Source organism: Ixodes scapularis, unplaced genomic scaffold, assembly GCF_016920785.2.
Source record: "Ixodes scapularis isolate PalLabHiFi unplaced genomic scaffold, ASM1692078v2 PGA_scaffold3__209_contigs__length_174095766, whole genome shotgun sequence".
Classification (NCBI taxonomy): Eukaryota; Metazoa; Arthropoda; class Arachnida; order Ixodida; family Ixodidae; genus Ixodes; species Ixodes scapularis.
Window position 1 is genome coordinate 52,282,975 of NW_024609868.1, and position 22,710 is coordinate 52,305,684.

The 22,710-nt window shown below is 43.1% G+C and overlaps 1 protein-coding gene across 1 annotated transcript in view; it reads right to left on the bottom strand.

Moving 5' to 3' along the window:
• The window catches only part of LOC8042139 (substance-K receptor), a 243,724-nt gene that overhangs the window by 85,721 nt on the left and 135,293 nt on the right, over positions 1-22,710 (bottom strand). Inside the window, exon 4 of the mRNA XM_042292434.1 lies at positions 17,958-18,120. Coding sequence (XP_042148368.1) covers positions 17,958-18,120 — 163 coding nt within the window. The remainder of the gene's footprint in view (positions 1-17,957; positions 18,121-22,710) is intronic.

Consider the following 22,710-nt stretch of genomic DNA (forward strand, 5'->3'; position numbering starts at 1 on the left):
TTGGAGCCGAAGTTCGCGGAGCGTGATGATTGAACTCTCGCGACGATGGCGTCACGCGGGACGAGATGTCAATCATCCAAACTCTATTGGTTCTCAAGTTTCAGCGAGAATGTGAAACACAGACGTGGCGAGCTTCATCAGAGCGCGCGCGAGCAACACCGTGGGGACAGCCGATTGAAAGGCTGCCTCGATAACGACGCGCACATGTGTCCCTACATTCCTACGCCACGGTAGAGTCAATGATGCGTAGATTGTACATAGGCGGGCTGTACATACTTGAACTTTCTCGTCCCAAGATCGGCGTTTGTTAAAGTTATTGGTGACGACGACGTAACGTTTCACAACTTTGGGAAGGAGTTATTCGAGGTCAAAATCTTCGCTTCGAAATCGACGCGAAGATCAGACTTTGTGATATTGTGTAGCTTATCTTCCACCACTGTCAACGACGTCACTAGGGTCACCCACAGCAGAAATAATTTCCCCGCTAAATCTAGCGGAAAAAATTCTCCGCTAAATAGCGGAAAAATTTCTTTGGGGGGTCACGTAACCCCTAAAGTTCACGTGACCCCCGTGTACACGTGACACTTCCAACGTCACGTGACCCCCATGTCACGTGACCTCAGGTAACGTGGCCACCCCCCCAAGGTCACGTGACCCCCCCCCCCCTCCCCGAGAACGCTTGAACCTCAGTACCCTTCCCTCCTCCCCCTCAAGAGCTGCGCTCTAATTCGGGTTTCATTTTTTCAAAGCAGGCTTTGTGTTTCCCAACTGAGTTGCTCTAGTAGCGTTGGTTGAAAGGAAGATTGGGCGAGGGTGCGGGCTGGATGCTGCGGGTGGTGATGGCTTGTTTAGAAACCATCAAACACGTCGGTTGCGGCTGAAAATCCTTGTCTTAACGTCCCACGTATGAACCACGGTCGTCTCCGCGCGCTCTCTCGTGGTGCTCTTTTTCGGAGCCTAGGGAGGGGTAGGGATTTTTCGCCCTTCAATGAAAAGCGTCTCGAAGATACACGGATATGCGGGTTTGTAAAGAAAGGAAAACTTCGCAGCAATATTTGGACTCTTTTACCTACTATATCATAACACAAAGTATTTTTGGGTTTGACGAGTTTAGCGACATTAGTCTCACTTGATGTATAGCTCTAGACTCCCTCCTTTTTTTTCCCTTTGCGGTTGGAGGGAAACGCACTGCGTGCCGAGACAACCAGCATGGATGCGTTGTCGCGAGGATTCTTCCAGAAAATGTTTTTAAGCAAGTTGAGTTTCAGTCTGATCTTCAACTAAACTCTCCAAAACGGTGCAAATGAAAAAAAAAGGCAATTGTTTTGGTGTAACGACAAACATGTCAAAGTTATTTCGATCTTAATAAAATCGTATCTACAAAACTCAACGCCGACTACTCAAAAAATAGCGTACCTGCTTATTTGTCAATTCAAAACCGAATAGAAACCACTGACATTTTTGTATAAGCGTTATTTGAATTACAGCATTTATTTTAATTTGTAATCTTACGCTATGACTCCAGCAACAATTTGAGATTAAGATGACGAGGGGCGTATTTATTTCATAGACCTTTTCATCTCAGTATTTACCTGACCGGTGGACAGGGGGAGCTGATACACGCGGCACCATAAGGTGGCTTCAATTTGGTTAGTTTCGGTCTCAGCGGACTCGCGGCTGTTTTGATGTGGTATGTCGTTTTCGCTTAGCTTTGTGACATAAATCTATCCATTGTGGTTCACAACCAATGATAGAGTGGTAATGGGGCACCTTGAGAACTACTACGTAGTTACGAGCCTAAATTGTGAACCCTTTTCACGAACACCTTCATCTGAACATGTTCTTCGTTCGACTCTGTTCGGCGGCGAAACGACTGATATAATGCCGGGCGAGGATTACGGGTGTCTATGGCCGTACAGGACCTACCCGCCGATACTAGTTTCCACAAAATAAACTAATGACGAGAGTAATACATGGAGGCACAGTGAAGAAGCAGGTCGACCAATTGACTAACAATGTTCTGAATTGCAGAGAACAGATGAACTCGCAAGTTTAGTGCTCACTGTTCGATTTTTAAAGACACCAACGATTTGTAAAAATGGTCGTTTGGGAAACCCTCTGTAATGACGCATGAAATGTAAAAAAGAAGTGATATTGTTTCCATCGGGCTCTTTAAAGAAATGAAGTATTCGAGAGATGTTTTGATAGTCCATCCGGCCCAGTAACAAATTGTTTCAGCTATCAACCCTGTGAAAGTATTCATTAGCAGCATTCCACAATGTTGATTTTAGGAAACTATTTGGGCATACAGACATGTCCTTACAACGTATTAAGAATGTGAGACAGGGGACACACCCATCAATTGACGTCTAACGTCTGTATTCCGTATAAGTTTGGAAATAAAGTTACATAGAGCGAGAAAATTGACCTCTAGCAAGCTTGGCTCAAAGTCAAACGCCAGGCACCACTTTATAGATTTTTACTTTCAGCGACACATGCGATTTTTACTTTCAGCAACATCGAGAGTAAATCCGGCATTGACAACTCGAGTGATTGCCATGCATACGGCTTCTCTTCGGCGTCACATATTGCGTACCTCAGCAGCTTTTGTCAGGCACTCACAAGCTGTCTTTGACACGTTTTTCACCCGGGGAGCCCAACACTTTGTGTCTAAATAAATCATTTGATTTGGACATCTTAAGAAAATTAAATGACTTCACAAGCGACCGAGCACAATATATATATATATATATATTTTTAAATTCAGAAATAAGCAGATCAAGTGAATGTTTATAGAGCAAAAATGATTCCCCAGGTCATCGAAAGAAATCGCTTTGAATTTGTTATGAAGGCAGATCACGATGCTCTCAAAAAACACACAGAGCAACTACGAGCGTTGACTATGTTTTCCTTCTTCTTTAAGATCAGGAATGCTTGATCATAAATACGCCTTCATCTTCTTACTACGCCACTAACACTTAGCCACTACACTCTAAGAAATGCCTGCGCGTCTACTTACCCGCAAAACGCTCGAAAAGCCAATCTCTGCTACCTACGAAATCAGCTCAGCGAACGATGAGGCGGAGAATCCGCTTAGACCTCAAAATTAAGACTGCACTGTGGCATTACGCAATGAAAGCATAAATCTTTGTACTGCATAATGCCACAGCGCAAACTTCATTTTTGGGTCTAAACGGATCTTCCGTCTCATCATTTCCTGAACTGATTTCAAAGATCGCAGAGATTCGTTCTTCGAGTGTTTCGCAGGTAAGTAGACACACAGGCATTTCTTAGAGCGTATATTACTTAGAAAATTTGCCCCGTCATAAATAATTGGCCTCTCAACCATCGCCTGTCTTAGAAAAACTTACATACTCAATGTGCGCCAGTGCTGACGCTGATTCCTTTCCTCACACGTATCTACATTCTAAAAAAAAAAGTCTGTGCGTCTACTTTCACGCACAACACTCGGACAGCCAATCAGCGCAACTTACGGAGGCAGCTTAGCGAATGACGATGCCGAAACATATGTTTAGACCAAAAAACGCAGTATGAGTTGTGACATTAAGCAATGCAAAACGTCACGCTTGCATTGCTTAATGTCACAACTCAGTCTGCGTTTTTTGGCCTAAACATATGTTTCGGCATCGTCATTCGCTGAGCTGCCTCCACGAGTTGCGCTGATTGGCTCTCTGAGTGTTGTGCGTGAGAGTAGACGCACATACTTTTTTTAGAGTGATATTATGTCGACGGTGCGAATAATCATAACCTCTTACCTCTTATAGAATAAAGTGCAGACGTTGCGCACATAATGCATGCAGTTAGAGTTAGATAGTAAAAATAAGTCTCAGACGACACTTCACGAAGCAGGACAAAAAGATCGCGGTAAAACACTACGAAAATATCAAAAACACGAATGCAACGCCTTCGCCAGGGCGCGGAGGTTAGAGAGGAGGGACGATCTGTAGCCCCCTTATGGCGGCCTCGTCACGTGATTCCAAGATGGCAGCGCTCATGCGTCGGAGGGTGAAAAAGTCTATAAGGTTCATTACGTTTCAATCTCTGACAATGATCATGACGAGATTCACCGTTTCTTTTTTTATCCAAAAAGTTCTAATAATTTTAAGTGTGAATAACTTTATCTTTTTATATTATTCCGAAAAGAAAAATAAGTTTCAAAAATCTCTTTTGCTTTTGAGATTGACAAAAAAGGCCTAGGTATTTTGCCAGTGCTCGCGTATGTCTAGAAGTGAGTTGGTAATCTGTCCTCCCTCCTTTGTATTTAGCGTTGCGGGGCAATACGCCACACACTCTCCCCTTGTCGCTTCTCTTATAATCCTGATCAATACCCCACCGACATAAAGATACCAGCATAGCATCTCTATGTACCAGACCAGCGAGGTACAGTGCCTATCAAGAAAGGGACGGAGCCCCAACAATCAAGTCCTGGAGATAAACAACAGTCCAGAGATTTCCCCGCGCTTCATGAATATCACGGGCGGTAGGAACGCTCCTGCACATGCCTGTTGTTTGTTCCAACATTCCCCACTTTGCTTTTCGCCGTCTACCTTCATCAACAACAAAACCAACATAGACCGCATGAGCGCCAACGAACCGGGGATAATACCTTATGCTTCGTTCCGGTCCCGCTTTCACGCAACACCGAGGGCTCCCCTTCATTTACCCTCTCCCCGGGGACTCGCCTAACCAAACTCTAGCCCTTCTTCATATCTAGCGGTTGGTTTTCGTTTCCGCGTCCCAGCCTAATCAGACACGAGAATTCCGACCAAGAAATTAGGTATGCTCCCCCGGGAACGCGGCCAATTTCCACAATGGCATCACTTAACCCACGGCGCCGCTTTCAGCAAAGGCAAATATTTGACTTCGTCCGTACGCGGGGTTAAAAGCATAAAAGCATCGTGCTAAGTCCCCCTTCCCCCCTCCTCAACTATCACCAGCCTTTCCCTGGCACATGAGCTAGTAAAGCGGTCAACCCTTTTAGTTTGCCGTCGTCCTGCGAGTTTTGTTTCTGCTTTCGTTACAGCGAATGCGCCTCTGGTGCGTGCTTACGTACCTACCTTTCCGCTAAAATATTTTTCTCCGCAGCCCTTCCCGGTTCACTTAGCGCTAATTGACTTTTGGGCCCCGAAAATTGGCCACGGGATCCGGTCGGATTACCCTGACCCCGGCACTCAAGGCCCGCTATATACCAATTGTCACGCCGCTCATTTGTCAGAGGCATTTCTAGTTCTTATTTGTGTCTTCTAGAACCTCGTTTATACTGTACGAGTCTTAAAGAAATGTTATTAAAGATAGAATGCCAAAGGGCAAATCCCACGACGTCGGGCATTCGACAAAGGCGTACCAAAGTAAAAAGAATAAAAATGAGCCTATGGAATAATCTGACATTGATGGGATACCAAGACAAACGTTCCTGTGAAACCACGATGTTCTTCACGTTAGGGTTGTTTTATTCATTGCAATGCCTGGTGGTGACAGCTTGTGATCGCGGGGAAAAAGAAAGGAATGATCATGTAACGAATGACTTTATGGAACCAACACAGAGAAGAGACACTTCCAGTGGCCACCAAAATCCAAATGCACAGCCTATTCGCTTGTCTTAGTAATGCAATTTATATCAAATCGAACTGTGTGTTTGTGTATCGGTAAAAAAAATATAGATTTTGTATTTTTGTTTTTGTTAGCATTATAAACGGCTAGATCTGCGTCATTAGGCCAGGTTTTTTCAGTTGTTGCAGAATTATTATTAACCAATCGCAATTCGATGGCATATTTGAATCTTAGCCGCGAAATTGAATCAATTTGCAGACGTCTCTTAAGCTAGTGTTTTGGCATCGTAATTTGCAAAATAATATAACGCTCCCATTCGTCGCTTCATTCTCCAGCGAAAATAGCTATGACATAAACTGAACAAGCTATAGTTCCCGGGGATTTGGCTCCGATAAGGATGATTGCTGCGCAAGAGAGCAAAACCCTTTCAGAAATGTTTCGAAAGAGGAAGCGAACTTAGCCCGTTTTGTTTGTCTAATGCCAGATTTACATTGTGAAATTTTGCTTATAATTTCACAGCTGCCACGTCTAGCACCGTAGCTTTCACAACGCCTTTTTTTTTTTTTCGCGCAAGAACGGCGTTTAAAAAAGAACAAAAAAAAAACGCTAAACACCAAAAAAAAAAAAAAAAAAGATTTTGCTTTATTTTTTTGGTTTGGGAAGGTACGTTCCAAAATGAAGTTCCTAAAATATATAGCACAATAATTACGTCAGTAAGGTTCAATTCTGAAACGTGATTTTCTTTCGGCGCGTCCACCCGCAATAGAAACACGCAATAGAAGTTTTAGTACATTTGAGCCTCCGCCACTTCTTTTTATTTACTCTCCGTATAAGGTGTCACATGATTCTTAAAGGAAAGCTAAAGAAGTTCTTGAAAAAAAAAAAGAGTTAGAGGTGAATGCCAGGGTATTTTTATTCCGTGAGTCTAAACATCACGATCGTTTTCCCCGAATATGTAACTAGACGCAAGAAAACACACACACACAAAAACCTCCGACCAGTCGCTACGTCGCGAAAGGATCTTTCGACCGCCAAGCGCGTGTCACTGTTGAGGGCAGCGCGTGCAATTGCAAGCTTGCAAGGTATATTCTCTCGCACTGACATCACTGGTGATGTTTTTTTGTTTGTTTTTAACCTTCTTGAAAATAGCAAGAGCGCGCGTGCATAGCTTTGCTAGGCGCTGAAGACGCGCGAGAGCAAATATTTCAAAAACTCTGCATATGACGTCCCGCTCCGCGAAGGGAAGGCTTCAGCGGTACATTGAAAATTATTTTTTGTGCAGTGAAAAAACAGTGCAGAAAAGACGGACAAAAAGAAGAAGACGGACACAGGACGTACGCCGTCTTCTGGTTTCTGTCCCGTGTTTTCTGCGCGGTTTTTTCACTATGTCGTTAAACCAACCAGCAAACAAATTGGGGTGTGTGTATGTTTATTCAGCCTAGAACTTGGTCTGCCTCAACGGGCAACGAGCCTCCCTGCTGTAGATGATAACTGTAGCCAGTGCAGTACAACTGCTAGCCTGGTCTTTAACGTGCATCACGCAGTAGTGATACACGACCGCACGCCGGTACGATGCTCATCCAGATCGAAAAGGGCAGGGGTGGGAATTGAGCCGAGGACCCTGTGTTCAGCAGCGCGAGCTTTCGCTCCCTGTGCTCCGAGTTGTCAACCCACCAGCCGAGCAAGCTACCCTGTTACAGTATTTTCTTCAGCGTCCGTGCATGAAATTGAAAAATAATTTCGATATTCATGGTCCTGGAGGTTAAATGAAGATCAAGTGTTTTTAATCGAGTACAGAACCGGTTCAGTTTGTTTTTAAGATATAATCATTGTTTGCTTCGACATTATACCAGGTGTTTTTTGGAAGACTTCAAAACATCCCTAAAAATAGGGCTCTCGAGAAAATACAACGCCTTTGGTGAGCAAACTGCTACCCATGGCGGACATCAGTGATTTTAAAAACGCAATGTTTAGCGAGACAATTGCCTAAAACGTATTATTTATATTTTTTGGGGCAATAAACGTATGGTTTCAATCAAAAAGTTGCTGACGAGCTGCATTGAAAACCTCTAAATCAGTCAATTTTAGGACTACTCGATGCACGTGGGAAGCACAGGCCTGGTGCGCTAAGATTACCACTCTTGCAAGAGGCGTAATGCTGGCGACGCGAAAACACGATTGATAATTGGATATAATCCGGGTTTTCGCGGATTATCTACGAGTTGCAATTTCAGCGTGCACACCCCTCGCTTCCCACGCGTCACGCGCTGGTCGCCCTCAAATTGACTGGGGTTTTCGAAGACGCTCTGCAAGTTTCCAATTAAAACCGTGGGTTAATTTTCACTGATTAAAAAGTTTTTTTTTTGTAATTTTAGGGTAAATAATTAGATAATGAGTACGTTCGCCTTCAAATCCCCGACATCTGCCGTAGCTGAAAATTCGTTCGCGGAAAGAGTTTTTTTTTTTTTTTCCTCAGCCAGCCTAGTTTTGGGAACTTTTGAAAGTCTTCGCATATACACCCGGTGCAAGTGGATTGGTATGTTTGAAAACGGATCGCAAAAATATGAACCGGAAGTCTGAACAAAGCAATCCGCAACGCAAGGTTATTATTATTATTTTACCGTTTGCTTTTGCGTCGTTCTTAGAAAATATATATATATATATTTTTTGCGTATCTCTTGGAGTTTTGTTTCTCACCTGAAGCGGATTACCGTCGAAGCCCTCTTGACTAACCCACTAAGTCTCAGCCGTACATATTGTAAGAAGTATGTTTCACAAAACGAAATAATATAGAAAGAAAAGAAAAAGGCGCGTACACCTGGTTCCAGCGTTTTACATATGAATCCAGTTTAACTGCCACGTTGACTGCATGCTGACTAATCCAGTTCGCGTCTTTAATTCAGCAGCCGCAATGTTGCGCAATGTTTTATTTCAACTGCATAATCATAATAATTTAAGAAAATGATGAAAATGCCATTGCATTTACATCGTTTTAGTAAATTATTATCGTTTCGCTGATTAATGAATCATCGTATGTCTGTACATATCTGCGTTAATGCAAATCAAATTGTTGTGTGTATGTTTATACAGCCGGACGTTAGTCTGTCTCAGTGGGCGTCTGGTGTCTCAGTTGTAGATGAACAATTTACAATAAACACGGTTAGCGGTTGGGTACAACCAACCGCTAACCTGGGGTCTTTAACGTGCACCACGCAGGAGCGGTACACGACCGCACGCCGGTACGGTGCTCATCCAGATCGAAACGGGCGGGGGCGGGGATTGAACACAGTATCCTTACGCTAATGACAATATTATCACCAAACAAGAAGATGTCGTGATGTAGTGTTAAAAGGCTTAGTGGCTTCAGCATCGTTTTTTTAGAATATATAAAAGATCAGCACAATTTGTTGTGATTTACGTCTCAAAACCTAACCAGAACTAATTGTCCTATTATCCCCGAACGCTTAAAACACAGAAGACATGGCGGGATCATGAGTGTCCTATATGATCGCTCCGCAGGCAATGAGGTTGCCGCATAGCCGATTCGAACGTCGAGGAGCCAAGCAAAACACGCGAAACGCAAACGTCACAACCCTGTGTTTGCTTCTTAAAAGGGACCGTAAAACGACATTCGCTTGGAACGTGTATTTTTATTTTTTCACTTTACACTAACTTATTGCCACCGGAGGCACCCAAGTACACCCGCACCCCGCACGCAACGCCACCGGCCAAGAAACTCTTTTGTCACGGTGTAGTTTTTAAGACAAAAGCGAACGTTTTTTTTTTTTCATTCTCTCTTCTGCAAAGCTTGATGACGTAGCTGGGGAATCACAGTATCAGCCAATGACGATTATTAAATGCGCCTCATAGATTGGATCCGAGCACTGCGGGAGCACTGGACTGTGGCTCGTGATAATTGATAGCTCGACAAGCATTCGGGTCCCCGTCTCCAATCGCTGCAATGACGACAGTAGCCTAACCATAACGATGTCTGAAACCCAGCGCGTGTCATGTGCTTCGCCAGCCTGGCTATAATCATTATTGGCGGAGTACAATCTCCTCCAGATCACGTGGCAACTTATTGTGACTGGGAGTTAAGGGGTTGAGAGCTGCTCGTTTTTCTTTAATATTTTTTTTTTACTTCTATCACGTGCGGTGAAAAGCAAACGAGTGTTTATTAGGTTATTAGCATTAGGGATTCGTTCTAAGAGGTATTTTTGGCAAAGCACAAATTGTTTCCATCGCCACGGCGATGCAACAATTTTTTTTATCTTTTTTTTTACTTTCAATAGATACGGTTTACAATTATTCCTGAACGTTTATAACCTAAAGAGCACAGGTTGCTTTTGTTCTTATCGAACAATGGCTGTCGCAGAAAAAAATCTGACAAAAGCTAACACCTTTTACCCCGTCAACTCGCAGCCAGAAAAAGCGGCCACGAGATGTAGAGCCGATTATATGCTGCTATATTTTTTTTTCTTTTCTTACATAGCCACGCGTTGGGGTTGGCAGAGCACAGGGCGCGCACTGAGTTCCACGCATCGTTAAAGTTCGCCTAGTCCCGTCACCCCAGCGATTGAGCCTGAGCACTATCCGAATACATGTCGAGGCATTGATTGCCACGAGCCCAAATCATAAACGTATACGCAGCCTTCGTGTTTACATTGTGAGCTGCATTTCAATATCGTGACAGCGGGGATCGCAACGCTTGATGACGCACTCCTGGGGACCGCAGTGTTGGCATTGTTCCCACAGCTCCTTCAAGTTTTGCGAAGGAGAGAATGAAAGAAAAGGTCCGCTTTTTTCCTTAGATTTAGAATTTCACCTCGACGAAGACGCTTTTTGGGCAGTGGCGTTGCGTTCGGGTATTTTTCGGTCCCACTAGTGCCAGTAAGTTAGTGTAAAGTGGGAAACCTTCCCACCCAATATCGTTGCACGGCCCCTTTAATACGGGTCGAAAAATGAAGTTTACAATAAAAATCGTCCATCCTTTATTTTATTATTTTTTTGCTTGCTTTACTATTATCGGACATTTTACTTTTCTGAGCAAGAAAATCAAAACAATATTCGGCCCCAAAGTTAGGAAAAAATGTTTTATCGACTTGAAGTGCTCTAAAAATCGCAAATTTAAGCGAATATCCGCCATCTTCAAGAGGCTGTCGCTCAAAATAGCGGCACTTTCTACATATCCCCGATTCAATTTGCCATAGTCAACACACACACACACACACACACACGCACACACACGCACACACACAAAAAAACGATTTCGCGTTCAAAACTATTGAAGCAAGCGCAAGTTTTAAAAAAAGGCGGCACAAACGCAAACGGAGGACGCCAGCGAAGGAACGTTTATGCTCCGTTCACGTTTGTTCGCACTACGAAGGAAAAGATTGCGCCCTTTGAAAACCAAATAAAAAACACGGTGCTATGGCTTTGCGAGTTCGGTGGTGCTCGACATCATCGTGCTAACGATACTTGTGGGCGGTGCGATCTGCCCGATTTGCCACGACTATGTTAAGGAGATGGCTGGGAAACGCTAGAGATTTTCATCGCCCCTCAAACTTCAGTGAGAAGAGGAAGTGTCCCGAGCAGGTTCTTTCTTTCCACGTCTTCGTCGAAACGTGCCGCATCGGATGGAAACGTACAGGCGCAAAGCGAAGCTATATGGCGGGGGGGAGCTCGCACGAGTTGTGCCGTCAACTTAAAAGCCGTCAAATCCTACGCTTCTGCGCGATTCTCAGCTGCTAGCACCAATACACACCTTCACTAACAAGAAAGTTAAAACCTCTGCCGTAAAAAAAACTGTCAACGAAAACATCTTAAAAACCGAAATGCCGACATGGGAGGAACAACTAATACAGCTGATGTATGACGGCACATGGTGCAATAGGGGTATGGAAAGTCACAGAATACAGTGTGAGACGGATTTATTGACTTTGAATGTTTCTTGAACACCATCCTACATATGTTTGACCGTATTTCATGTAATTGCAGACGATATTTGTGAAGGATACATATCTTAAACTTTCAAATGCATTTTTCTTGTTTGGAAGTTTGGGTTGTCCTTACAGTTTGTGAGATCAATTTTCGGTACTAGAAAATTTTAATCGCAAAGACATTTTTTTTATGTATTACCTCTAGGCTAGTTGGAGGGCCGATGACTACTTTTAATTGCAATAACGTTATGTTTTTGCACATTTTAGTTAACTTTTAAATTACTTATAAAAAGATGACTTGATGGTGTCCTTTTTTTTCTTCATTAAATTCAACATTTGTACGCGACTCTTGAATAGACACTGGTACTCTACACCATATAGAGATCATAATGAGTCATTGCACTATGCTTGTTAAAGACAATAATGTGTCTAAATCTCCGCACAAAAAAAAACAACTTACCATGAAGTTGTTTTTGCCTCTGGACACAAAACCATATAAGCTACATTAAAATTTAAAACGGATAACTGTTTTCAAAAGAGGATTCAAAACTTTTGTAGCGTCTTGGGTTATACCTATACATGGGCAGTAATTCAATTACAGTAATTGAATTAATGTAATTTATTTACTTTTCTTGGTAATTTGTAATTGTAATTAATTATTTTCGGCCAAAAGGAATTTTAATTGTAGTTTAATTACTTTCGAGCGTCAGTCATTGCAAAATTTCAGGTACAATTACATTTGCTTTTGTAGAACTTTGCGGCGCCGACGGAACCTCTCTGAAAGCCTCAGCGCTTGCACAAGCGTATTAGCTCTCGGTGAAACACTCGCACAAAGGTACGCACTCACACACACACGCACAAGATAAATACCGTTGCATTGTTTGTTGTTTACACTGCGGACTGAGAGGCAATCCTCTTTGAAGCCTACTTCAACGCCGCCGTGTTGAGCTGTCTGCTGTGCGAGAAAAAAACATTAGCGTAAACATGTCAAAATATTGAAGAAAAAAAAATTAGCTTCAGCTTTCAGCCGAGCTTGAGAATTCTAATTGTTTACAATGTTTTTTTTTAATTATATTCTTACGTATTTTTTCAAGCGCTGTCGCATATATTTGTATATTTCTATTATTTTCAAGTTTATGTCGTGTTGGTTTTACTTCAGATATTGTTTGCATAAGGATTGTGGAGACTGACTTCGCATCTGTGAATATTGTCACCAATGGTTCGGGAGCCCCGATTTGGTTCTTATATATTTCTGAACCATTATCATTTCAACTTAATGTAAATAATTTACAATACCATGAAGGTTGGATATGAATGTGGTCGTATTAGCGTGTGTGGACTTTAGTTTCATATTAACATTTGTAAAATATTCATATATGACTAATTGTCGCATTTTTATTTGCCGGGCTAACAAAAGTCTGTCAACCAAATTTTTTCTTTGGCGATCGATCTCGCTTCTTCCAGCCTATGAATTACTTGTTATTTATTAAAAATATAAAAATGCAGTACTTCATTGCCCCAAACAGTCAAGTTCTATCATGAATTCAATAAACATTCATAAAAGGAAAGTACAATACGTGGCATTTATGGAGCGATGCTTAAGCCTCCTCAAACATTGGGGCAAGGAATGGGCAAATACGTTGCATGCTACGCAACTCGTTTAAAGTTATATGGCCAAAGTCGGGTCGCTCTCAGAGATAAGTAATTGTGAAGTAATTGCATCACTTTTTAAAAGTAGTTTGTAATTGCAATTAATTACTTTTCACGTAGTAGTAATTGTAATTGTAGTTAAACTACTTTTGAAGCAAAGTGATTGTAATTGTAATTAAATTACATTTTGAAAGTAATTTACCCATGTATGAAGTGCAGAGCCAAAAACACTTACATTAGCGATAAACACATTGGTTACAATGGTGGGTCGCGGCATACCTAGCGTGCCCAATCCTGAGTGGGTTCGAAATTCGATAACACAAAATGGCGGAGGCAAGGTGCCACCTCCTCGTTGCCTTACTTCTAGCTGTGGTTGCTGGATTGTTGGCATCTTCAAACGAGTGCCGTACTCCCCCAGTGTAAAGGGTTCTACTTGGGCCGCGGCGGGGCGCCTCGAGGCGGCGTATACGGGCAACACCAGCCAGAAGACGAGGCCGCACTACTGACATGTTTGCGTCACAATCGAGGGACAACGCTGGAGACGTATTGGAAACCAGTGCCGCGTCAGCGCTCGGCTTCGAGTCAAGTTTGAGGCGAACTTTGACGCAATCGTCATGTCCAGTCTGTGACCAACGTAAGCCTTCGCTGATGACGACTTCTTCATCAGCACTACGGCTTTATTATCTAGGAAGTGTTGGTAAGGGTGGCCCAAGTGGGGGTTAATATTTTGTAATGAGCCATCCGGGGACTGTCGCCGCGAAGCGGCGTGACGGGGAGGTCGGGGTGGTTAACAGGCGCCCCTGTGATACACCCGCTGTACAACACTGCGCAGCGCCGAAATTAACGAAGCGGGACGTCGCCGGAGATCTTCGGTTGCTGGGTGTTGCGTCATGGCGTCGCTCCATATAACCAGCCAATCGAGTGCGGCCTCCGTTGCTACGCGTCCTATCGCCAAGCCTCTCGAAATATGCACCCCGTCACCATCTGTCGGCGCTTGCAGAAGTTGTTTCCTAGCCAGTTTCCGCAGCCAGTGGGGCCCTAGTGCCATTCCGTGGCGACGTTGCAAACTTTATATATGTGTACTCTAAACCAGCCCAAGGTCAGCGCCTGTACCAGTTCCCATATGCTGACGCATTAAAAGAAGTGTCCCGACCCGCATCTTCCCTTCGGCTGTCAGTCACTATGGGATAGGTAATCATTTCGCTTGGTAAAATAATAATAAAATAAAACATTTTAACCGCTATAAAGAAGCGTTGAGCAGTCTGTTCTAGATCATTCACCTTAAACAATTCAAGGATTTCCCGCAGGTTATCCAATAGCCCTCGTGCGCGTCAACGGGATCGAGCATTATTATGTTTATTTGTCCCGCATACTCAACTTGATTTCAAGCTACCTTGTTCACAATCCCGCGGTCTTAACGTTCAATCGACAGGACGAGGAACCCTTTCCGTGTCCCCCAATCGGGTGCCGTCCTGGCCGTAGATTAAACCCTCGGGAGTTTGGGAAGGAAGCCATTGTCGCGTTTGATGAGGAGTTTCGCCTGAGTAGAGGTCCGGAAGGCGTTCCTCCCGATCATTGAAAACTCAGGTTCAAATCGTCCGCGGAGAAGAGCAGGACCAGCGTAGGCTTTGCGAAGGGAAACAGGGAACGAAACTGACTTGGTTCATTAACAAATAGATTTGTAACATGTCTTTCAATCCACGTGCGGGGATTAGAACTAAAGTCGAAGTTTCTCAACTAACTCTCAAAAACCCATCACCGAAAAGCTGGAAAAAAAAAAAAAAAGAATCTTGTTATCAACGGTACTCGAAGCTTTCCAATGGCTCTGCAGGATTGGATGCGGAACAGTTTCTATCAAGCGAGCCGTTTTTTATGACTTGCTTTGGGAATTTCTAAAAATAGACCGTAATATATTAAAAAAAAGAATTGGCGTATGAAATCTTGGTTTGTATTTTGTTCACTTTTTTCTTTACCCTGTACATAGAAGGTAATGGTCCAAATGTGTGCGTTCTGGGTCAGGGAGTGCATGGTCGCTACCAAAACTTATATTATTGTCGCTGCTAAAATAACAAAAAGCAACAGCAACGATAGAAACGTTATTTATAAGGAAAGTAATTAAAACTTTGAAACATTTGTTGTTTGTGTCGGCTTTAGCGCAGAAATGCATGCAAGGATTCTAAGATACCTTATAGTTGTATCAAGCTTTTTGGTATACTCTTGTCTCCGCACAAGTGGTAAAGGTGGAAAGTATGGGCGCCTAAAAATAATGAAAAAATTACCCTGTAAAAGTAAACGAAATGCATATTTAGGGAATACAGAACGAGAACCAGCGATGATTTTACCTAAGACGTAAGCACCTTCCATGGCGAGAAAGAAAACTATCTTTTCGCCTGTATTGAAAGTTTTGTCGTTCGAGGTGGCGACTGTCGCATAAAAAAAATTCTATACACGATTGCAATTCAAGTATCACATTGTCGCAATCTGTCTACGCGCGTGAGAAAAGCGCGTGATTGGGAAGCGGGCCAAAGGGTCATACCTAACTCTCACGCGCATTCCGCCCGTGCTTGCGTACTTGGGTTTCGAGTTTGTAGACCACGCTTGCAACCAACGTTGCTTGCAACTGTATCTAACAAGTTGCGTAAACAACGAGCGCATACACGTAGCGTTGGAGCGAATTCATATCGCGCAAAGACAAGCTCAACCAGAATAGACTGTTATTAAGTATAATCACGTTCCCGAGAGCACGAGATCTTTACATACACTCGTTAGCTAATGCTGTGGGCAAGGACATCTACATCGTCCATCAACAACAACCTTGCTCGTGTGGAAAAAATGCGATGAATGCTTGTTGTTAGCAGCACGTGTTTGGCCGCAACACGTACAGTCAGTGATGCCCATAAATACACCCGAACTCTTCTAACCTTCCCTCTCTGTAATTCTTGAAATATTTCGAATATTTCTGAGAGAAAAAGAAATGTTCACGTATGTGCCTACCGTAAAACTAGATTCCACAATCTATTTAAATCAAACGTAGTGTGTCGCGTCATGTATGAATGAGTTCGCCATGTATGAGTTCGAAGTAGAACGGAGTAATGTGATTTTCCGGACAGCTTTTGTGCAACATACCGGTGAGCATGCTGGAGCAAATTTGTCGCATACCCGGGTACGTATACACTCCTGGCGTACGCATACCTCGAATTAGTTGCGCTATTAATAGCGCCATAGAAGTCGGAAGGCTGTAGAAACGTTATAGCCAGGAAGCGTTCATCTAGAGGAACTTTTTATTTTTGTCTTCATATTTCAAGAGAACATTTCGATGATTCAACAAAGCCTTAGACCGAGTAGCAGAAATGGGGACGACGCAACACAATGTCTGTATTGTCCCCTCTTTACAAAGTGTGTGTCGACCCGCAATTGTTGCATGGTCTCGGGTTTTCGGGATGTTTAAAAGTCCACCGGCTCCACTGTTTTTGTTTTTTTTTTTCCCGTTATTTCTGGGCAGCTATCTTGGTGACTAGAATAGCAGATTCTTTTCTCTTTCCATTATTCGTCCCCAACAACGTATGCTGGAAAAGTTCGTTTTCACCTTGAACACCTGTAAACAGCGTAATTATTCGACTGATTATTAAGTAAGACAACACTACTCAAAGTTTCTGTTTCGCAAGTGGCGATTTCTGGGTCAGGCTAAGGGGATAAGGGGGGGGGGGGGGGGGGGGCGGTTGCAGAGAGATTTGACGTTACTGACGCAGCATTGCCCATATTTATTCTAATCGTTGTCATTTGATCAAAAACTAAACATTTCTTTCTAACCAAGATGCTGGTGTATGTCGTTTACTATATGAATATATATATATATATATAATCATACAGGGTATTCCACGTAACTTGAGCCAAGGTTTAAAAATATATTGCCGAATTTTAGAAAAACGAAACCAAAAGAAAAAGTTTTTTTTTTTTCATTGTTTGGAGCAAGTCAGGCTATTTCTTGTATTTTGTCCAATTCACTAATGATTTAAGATTAATTCATTAACTATTGAAATATGGAATTTAGAGCAAAAGTTTCAAAAACAAAGTTGTAGAGCGGCCTCTGAAACTTCAATTCAGTGGTTTTTATTAAGAAACCTTAACACCTTGTTTTTATGGGCTTCGAAAAATGTTTGCAAATTATGAAAGAAAACGTGACTTTGCGCATGTTCACCTTGTATTGCAGCACCCTCAGCCATGACTTGAATAAACTAGGCATGAATGCTGAATATAGCTCTCTTGACTGGGCGCTGTTGAAAAATTCGCCCTTTTTTTTCTTCGAAATTCCGGCATTTTTTTGAAGCCCGGAAAAACAAACCGTGTTAGAGGTTTCTTGATAAAAAAAAAAACAGTGAATTGGATTATCTGAGGACACTCTATAACTTTGGCATTGTAACTTTTGCTCTAAATTGGATATTTCAAATGTTAATTATTATTCCTAATTAATTATTTAATTGGACAAAAATGCAAAAAATAGCCTCAGTTGCTCCAAACAATAAATAAACCTATTCGTTTAGTTTCGTCTTCCTAAAATGCAAAAAAAACATATTTTTAAACCTGTCTCAAGTTACATGGAATGCCCTTTCTCTCTCTCTCTCTATGTATATATATATATATATATATATAAAATAAAGTTGCACTTAAAAAACTTACGGCAACAACACCGCCCCCCCCCCCCCCCCTCCCCCACGCTTATTCAATCCGTCCCTGCTGACCACGCTCGATTGATACGCGAGGTAACCGAGTAGTTAGGAGGAAAAACGAGCCACTTACGTGGCAGCTGCGAGGGCTTCTTGCGGAGGTAGCAGTGCAGGACTGTGCAGAGTCCCTGTCGGAAGTTGTTGTTGAAGCCTCCATAGATGATCGGGTTCAGCAGACTGTTGGAGTACGCCACGTACGTGGCCACCGACGATGCCTCGGTGAACCAGTCCGGCATCTGCAGTTACAGAGGAAAAACACAGCAGGTCGTAACTGATGAAGGTCAAGGAGCGTAAAATGGTCGCTCATAGACGGTCACAAATAAAAATTTGACACCGAGAAAATATTAAAAAATTAAACAAAGAAAGAAAGGTCAATAAGCTCCAACAATTGCTTTGTGAATTATGTCTGTGTTGGTTTGCATAGATGCATAGCGTTTCATGCAGACCTACAAACCAATGAAATGAAAAAAAAAAATGAAAGACGTTTACAACTCCATGGAATGCCGAATTAGAGGGCAGCTCTTGAGGAGGAGGAGGGGAGGGTACGGAGAGGAGGGTATGCCCCTCCTCCTCCGTACCTTCTCCTCTCCTCCTCCTCCCTCCTCTCCTTCTCCTCCTCCGCGCGTTGCATTATGGGAAACGTCCCTCCGCGAGTTGTATTATGGGAAACTACCCATAATGCAACACCCGCGCTTTGCATCATGGGACGTTGCCCGTGATGCAACGCGCGGGACCCTCGTTACGTCTCGTGACGTAACGTAGCCTTCAGGGGCTTCTCATCTTAATTCAGAGAGAAAAATGGGAAACATTATAAATGTCTTCTCCCTCTGTCCTACTCGAGCTCCTGCCTACTGTCATAAACTTACGGTGGGTGCAAACACATTTTTTTTTAAGCGCGGCTTCGGTGTTCCCTTACAAAGGGTACAGGGCTGTCGCCATCGCGGCAATCTCAGTTAAGTTTTTTTTATAATTAAAGCAAAACAAAAAAACGTAAGCACTTTTTATTCATTTTATATGGTTCTTTTTTTACCTCTGTTTTAGGAACAATAGTGGGCCTTTAGTCAAGTTCCAGTTTACGCCAAAAGCTGGTGATCTGCTTCTCGACATGTTCACTGGCTCCATATTGAAGCTTTTCGCAAGCGGGGACCTTTAACTAAAGTGGAGGATTTTTATTTTTAACAATGCGTTCAAAATGTTTCTGCATATTAGAACAAGCCGAAAGAAATGCCTGCGGCCTTTCCAAGAAAAGAGGCGGTCTTTAGAACTTACAAAAAGGAAAAGGGAGGGAGGAGACTGCGCCACAAACAGCAAATGGACGATTCTTTAGTTACTTGGCTTCGTGCTGTTTCTTCTGAGTGGCTGATTTTGTTGAATCAGAAAGTAAAAGTAAGTAATAGCCAACCAGATCACGTCATTAATCTGCACCTGTCCTATTTTAGTGCTTTGGTTTAAGTCACAAAAACTGGCAATATGACGAGGTCTTGTTCTTTCGGTTGCGCAGTACAAATGAGAGGTCACAATCACATTATTGAGGGGAGTCTAAGTGGAAAGCAGAGTTCAAAAAGAAGAAAGTAAGAAACGCTACCAAAGTTGACTAAATATGTAAACAATTGTCCTAAGACATTCAATGAAGACTCTGCCATCCGGATCATCAAAACTTCCAGACAATGACTACCGAGTGTAATCCATCAATCATTCCAAAGAGATTTGCTAAAATGCTGGTCCGTCTGCTCCGTCGTTTTCGCTCACTACTACATGTGAGCGTCTGCCAGGGACCACCTAGCAATTCGTTACCATAACCACGCAGAGCAAACACTGTTTAGCACGCCGATTATACTGGCAAATAGTTACTAGGACACTTCTAACCCCGAGCGCTTACTGAAAAGCGAGTCGTGGCAGCCATTAGATTGCCGCCTTCCGTTCGCTTGTAAAGTAATTCACTTGAAGGGATCACAAAATTTCCCCCCTTTTCGAGTAATAACATTGCTCCGAAATTATACAAATGTAAAACTGTAAATATAACTTAGGCTTTGTAAAATGTACTGCCTATACCAATCATATGTAGGTGTAGTAGTAGTAGTAGTTGTTGTTGTAGTCATCATCATCATCAAAAGGGTCTCAGAACCAAGTTTGCCCCGGGGCACCGAATTTTTTTAATCCGGCTCTGCTTGTGACAGCATGATGTCAAATAGCGTTATGACGTCATACTGTGACAGCTTTATATATTAACAAAACTCTCGCAATGTGGCCTTCAGTTGCACATTGGCCTCCTTGCGCCTTCTAATGCCCAAAACTTTACTTGAAATACTGAAGATCTAGAAATCCTGACATAGTTTTACTACCTACAGAATAATAGAAATCTGGTCTCAGAAAAGAAAAATTACTTCTTGGTATGCGAATGCAAAAGGAGACAAGCGACACATAAAAACACGTCAGACGCGTCAGACACGTCCGTGTTTGACTTTTTTTTTGTGTTCATTGTCTCCTTTTGCGTTCGCATACGAAGATGCTTAACCAACACGCTCTCCTAATTCTATCTACAAAAAAGAATTACATTTTTTAGAGCGCAGCTCTTAGGGGCCCGTTCCCGGCTTGAGCGGCGTCGTCGTCGGCGTCGGCGTAACCAAGGTCACCTAAGGTCACGCGACCCCCAAGGTCACCCCAAGGTCACGTGGCCCCCAAGGTCACGTGACCCCAGAGGTCACGTGACCCCTCCCCCAGGGTCACGTGACCCCCAAGGTCACGTGACACCCAAAGTCACGTGACCCCCTGAAGTCACGTGACCACCCCCAGGGTCACGTGACCTCCCCGATGACGTCATCGATGACGTCACCGGCATCCACATCGTCATCGTCATCATCACTGATGACGTCACTGATGACCTCACCGGCATCCGCATCGTCATCGTCATCACTGATGACGTCATCAGTTACGTCACTGATGACGTCACCGGCATCCGCATCGTCGTCATCATCACGGATTACGTCATCGGAGTCCGCATCGTCATCGTCACTGATGACGTCATTAGTGACGTCACTGATGACCTCACCGGCATCCGCATCGTCATCGTCACTGCTGACGTCATTAGTGACGTCACTGATGACGTCACCGGCATCCGCATCGTCATCATCACGGATGACGTCATCAGTGACGTCACTGATGACATCATCAGCATCGTCACGTGACCCCCCAAGGTCACGTGACCCCCCCCTCCCCACGTCACTTCACCCCTCAGTACCCTTCCGTCCTCCTCCTCAAGAGCTGCGCTCTAATTCGGTGTTACAGGGAGTGGTAAACGGCTTTCACTTTTTTTTGTAATTATGTTTTTGAAATGTTGATTGGGAACAACATTGGACATTTGCAGCGTTATTTTGACCCCTATGAGTGAAAACAGTTACGGCCTGGGAGTATAGCACAGGTGCACTCCGCATTTCGAACAGTGGAGACACTTGTAACTTGATTTGCAATATTAGCGCCTGCTTTTCTTCTCAGAGTTTTAAGGTCAGTAGTGCTCGCCATCAAACCTCACATCCTGTCAGCTTTGGTTTTAAAGGGCAAGTGATCTGTTTTGAAGATACAATTCGATTCTTCACTGCGGCGCGGGTATCATTGCCCTTCCGACAGAGGGCGCTATATTTATTGAGGTGCACATGGCTTGGGAGAAATTAAATCATTCTTGAGTTGTTGCTCCTGAGCAATACTGGGCATCAAAGTGTTAGTACATATAACTCTTTGATGCCGCAGAAAGAGGAGCACAAAGAGACCTCATAAATATTATGCAGTTATAACAAAAACAAAAGCAAATTTCTTCTAAGTGAATGATTAGACGTGATTGAATTTCAAGTTAACTAACTGTATAACGGGTTACGTTACACCTAGGGTTCGGAGTTTTCGGTTTAAACCGATAAAAGTAAGCCGAATCCATTCTTTCGAATTCTGCTTTAACCGAAAATGGTTAGTTTTTTAGGGTCCCTTCGAGATGGGTGGGAGAAGAGAGAGAAGGTGTTGGAAGGTTCGACATTGTGTGACCTCTTCGTGACTGCCCTCTTCCAAGATTTAACATGCAACAAAAGAGGTCTGGGATTGGCCTTCGCGGGACATCTGTGTCCTGTCTGTGATCGGGCTTAGTGTGTCAAGTTCCCGGTCCTAAAAAAAAAAAAAAAAAAAAATTCGGGTGTGGGCTGGTATACGGTTTTTCGCTTCATGCAAGATCTGCAGTTAGAGTTTCGTGAGTACATGAAACATGTTGTGCTTCAAAATGTCGCACCGTGTCACTTTTGGTAGTCACATTTGATTTATTGGACGATTTAGGATCAGGTAGCGCTTCATCTCCTAAGCCTGCAGTGTCCAGTGCTAACGTTGAGAGGCCATTCTCGAAGCCCAGGGTCATTAACAGGAAAGCATGAGCATGGATCAACAAGGAGAACCTGGGAACGTACATATGTGTTTACTATATTAAGACCACGCAGTCCTGATGTACAGAAGGTGAAGTTCCATGTTTTTTGGGCACTGACTTGTTTGTAGTTCTGTGTTTTTTTTTTGTTTTTTTTTTATCTGTGCCGTTATATTTTGAGGGATCACGAATATCAGAGTTACAAGGATCATCTGATCCGGTTTCCGATGGTGTTTCTTTCATATTAAGCGAAAAATACCGGAAAAATTGTGTGGGAATAAATATAGACCGAAAAAAACTGAAAATTGAATCTTAAAATGAACACCGAAAAAAGTACACCGACTTTTGAAAATATAAAAACCGAAAACGCGGAACCCTAGTTACACCTTAAGATTAGCTGTGCCGGTGTGGGCTGATCAATACAAAGGTGTTA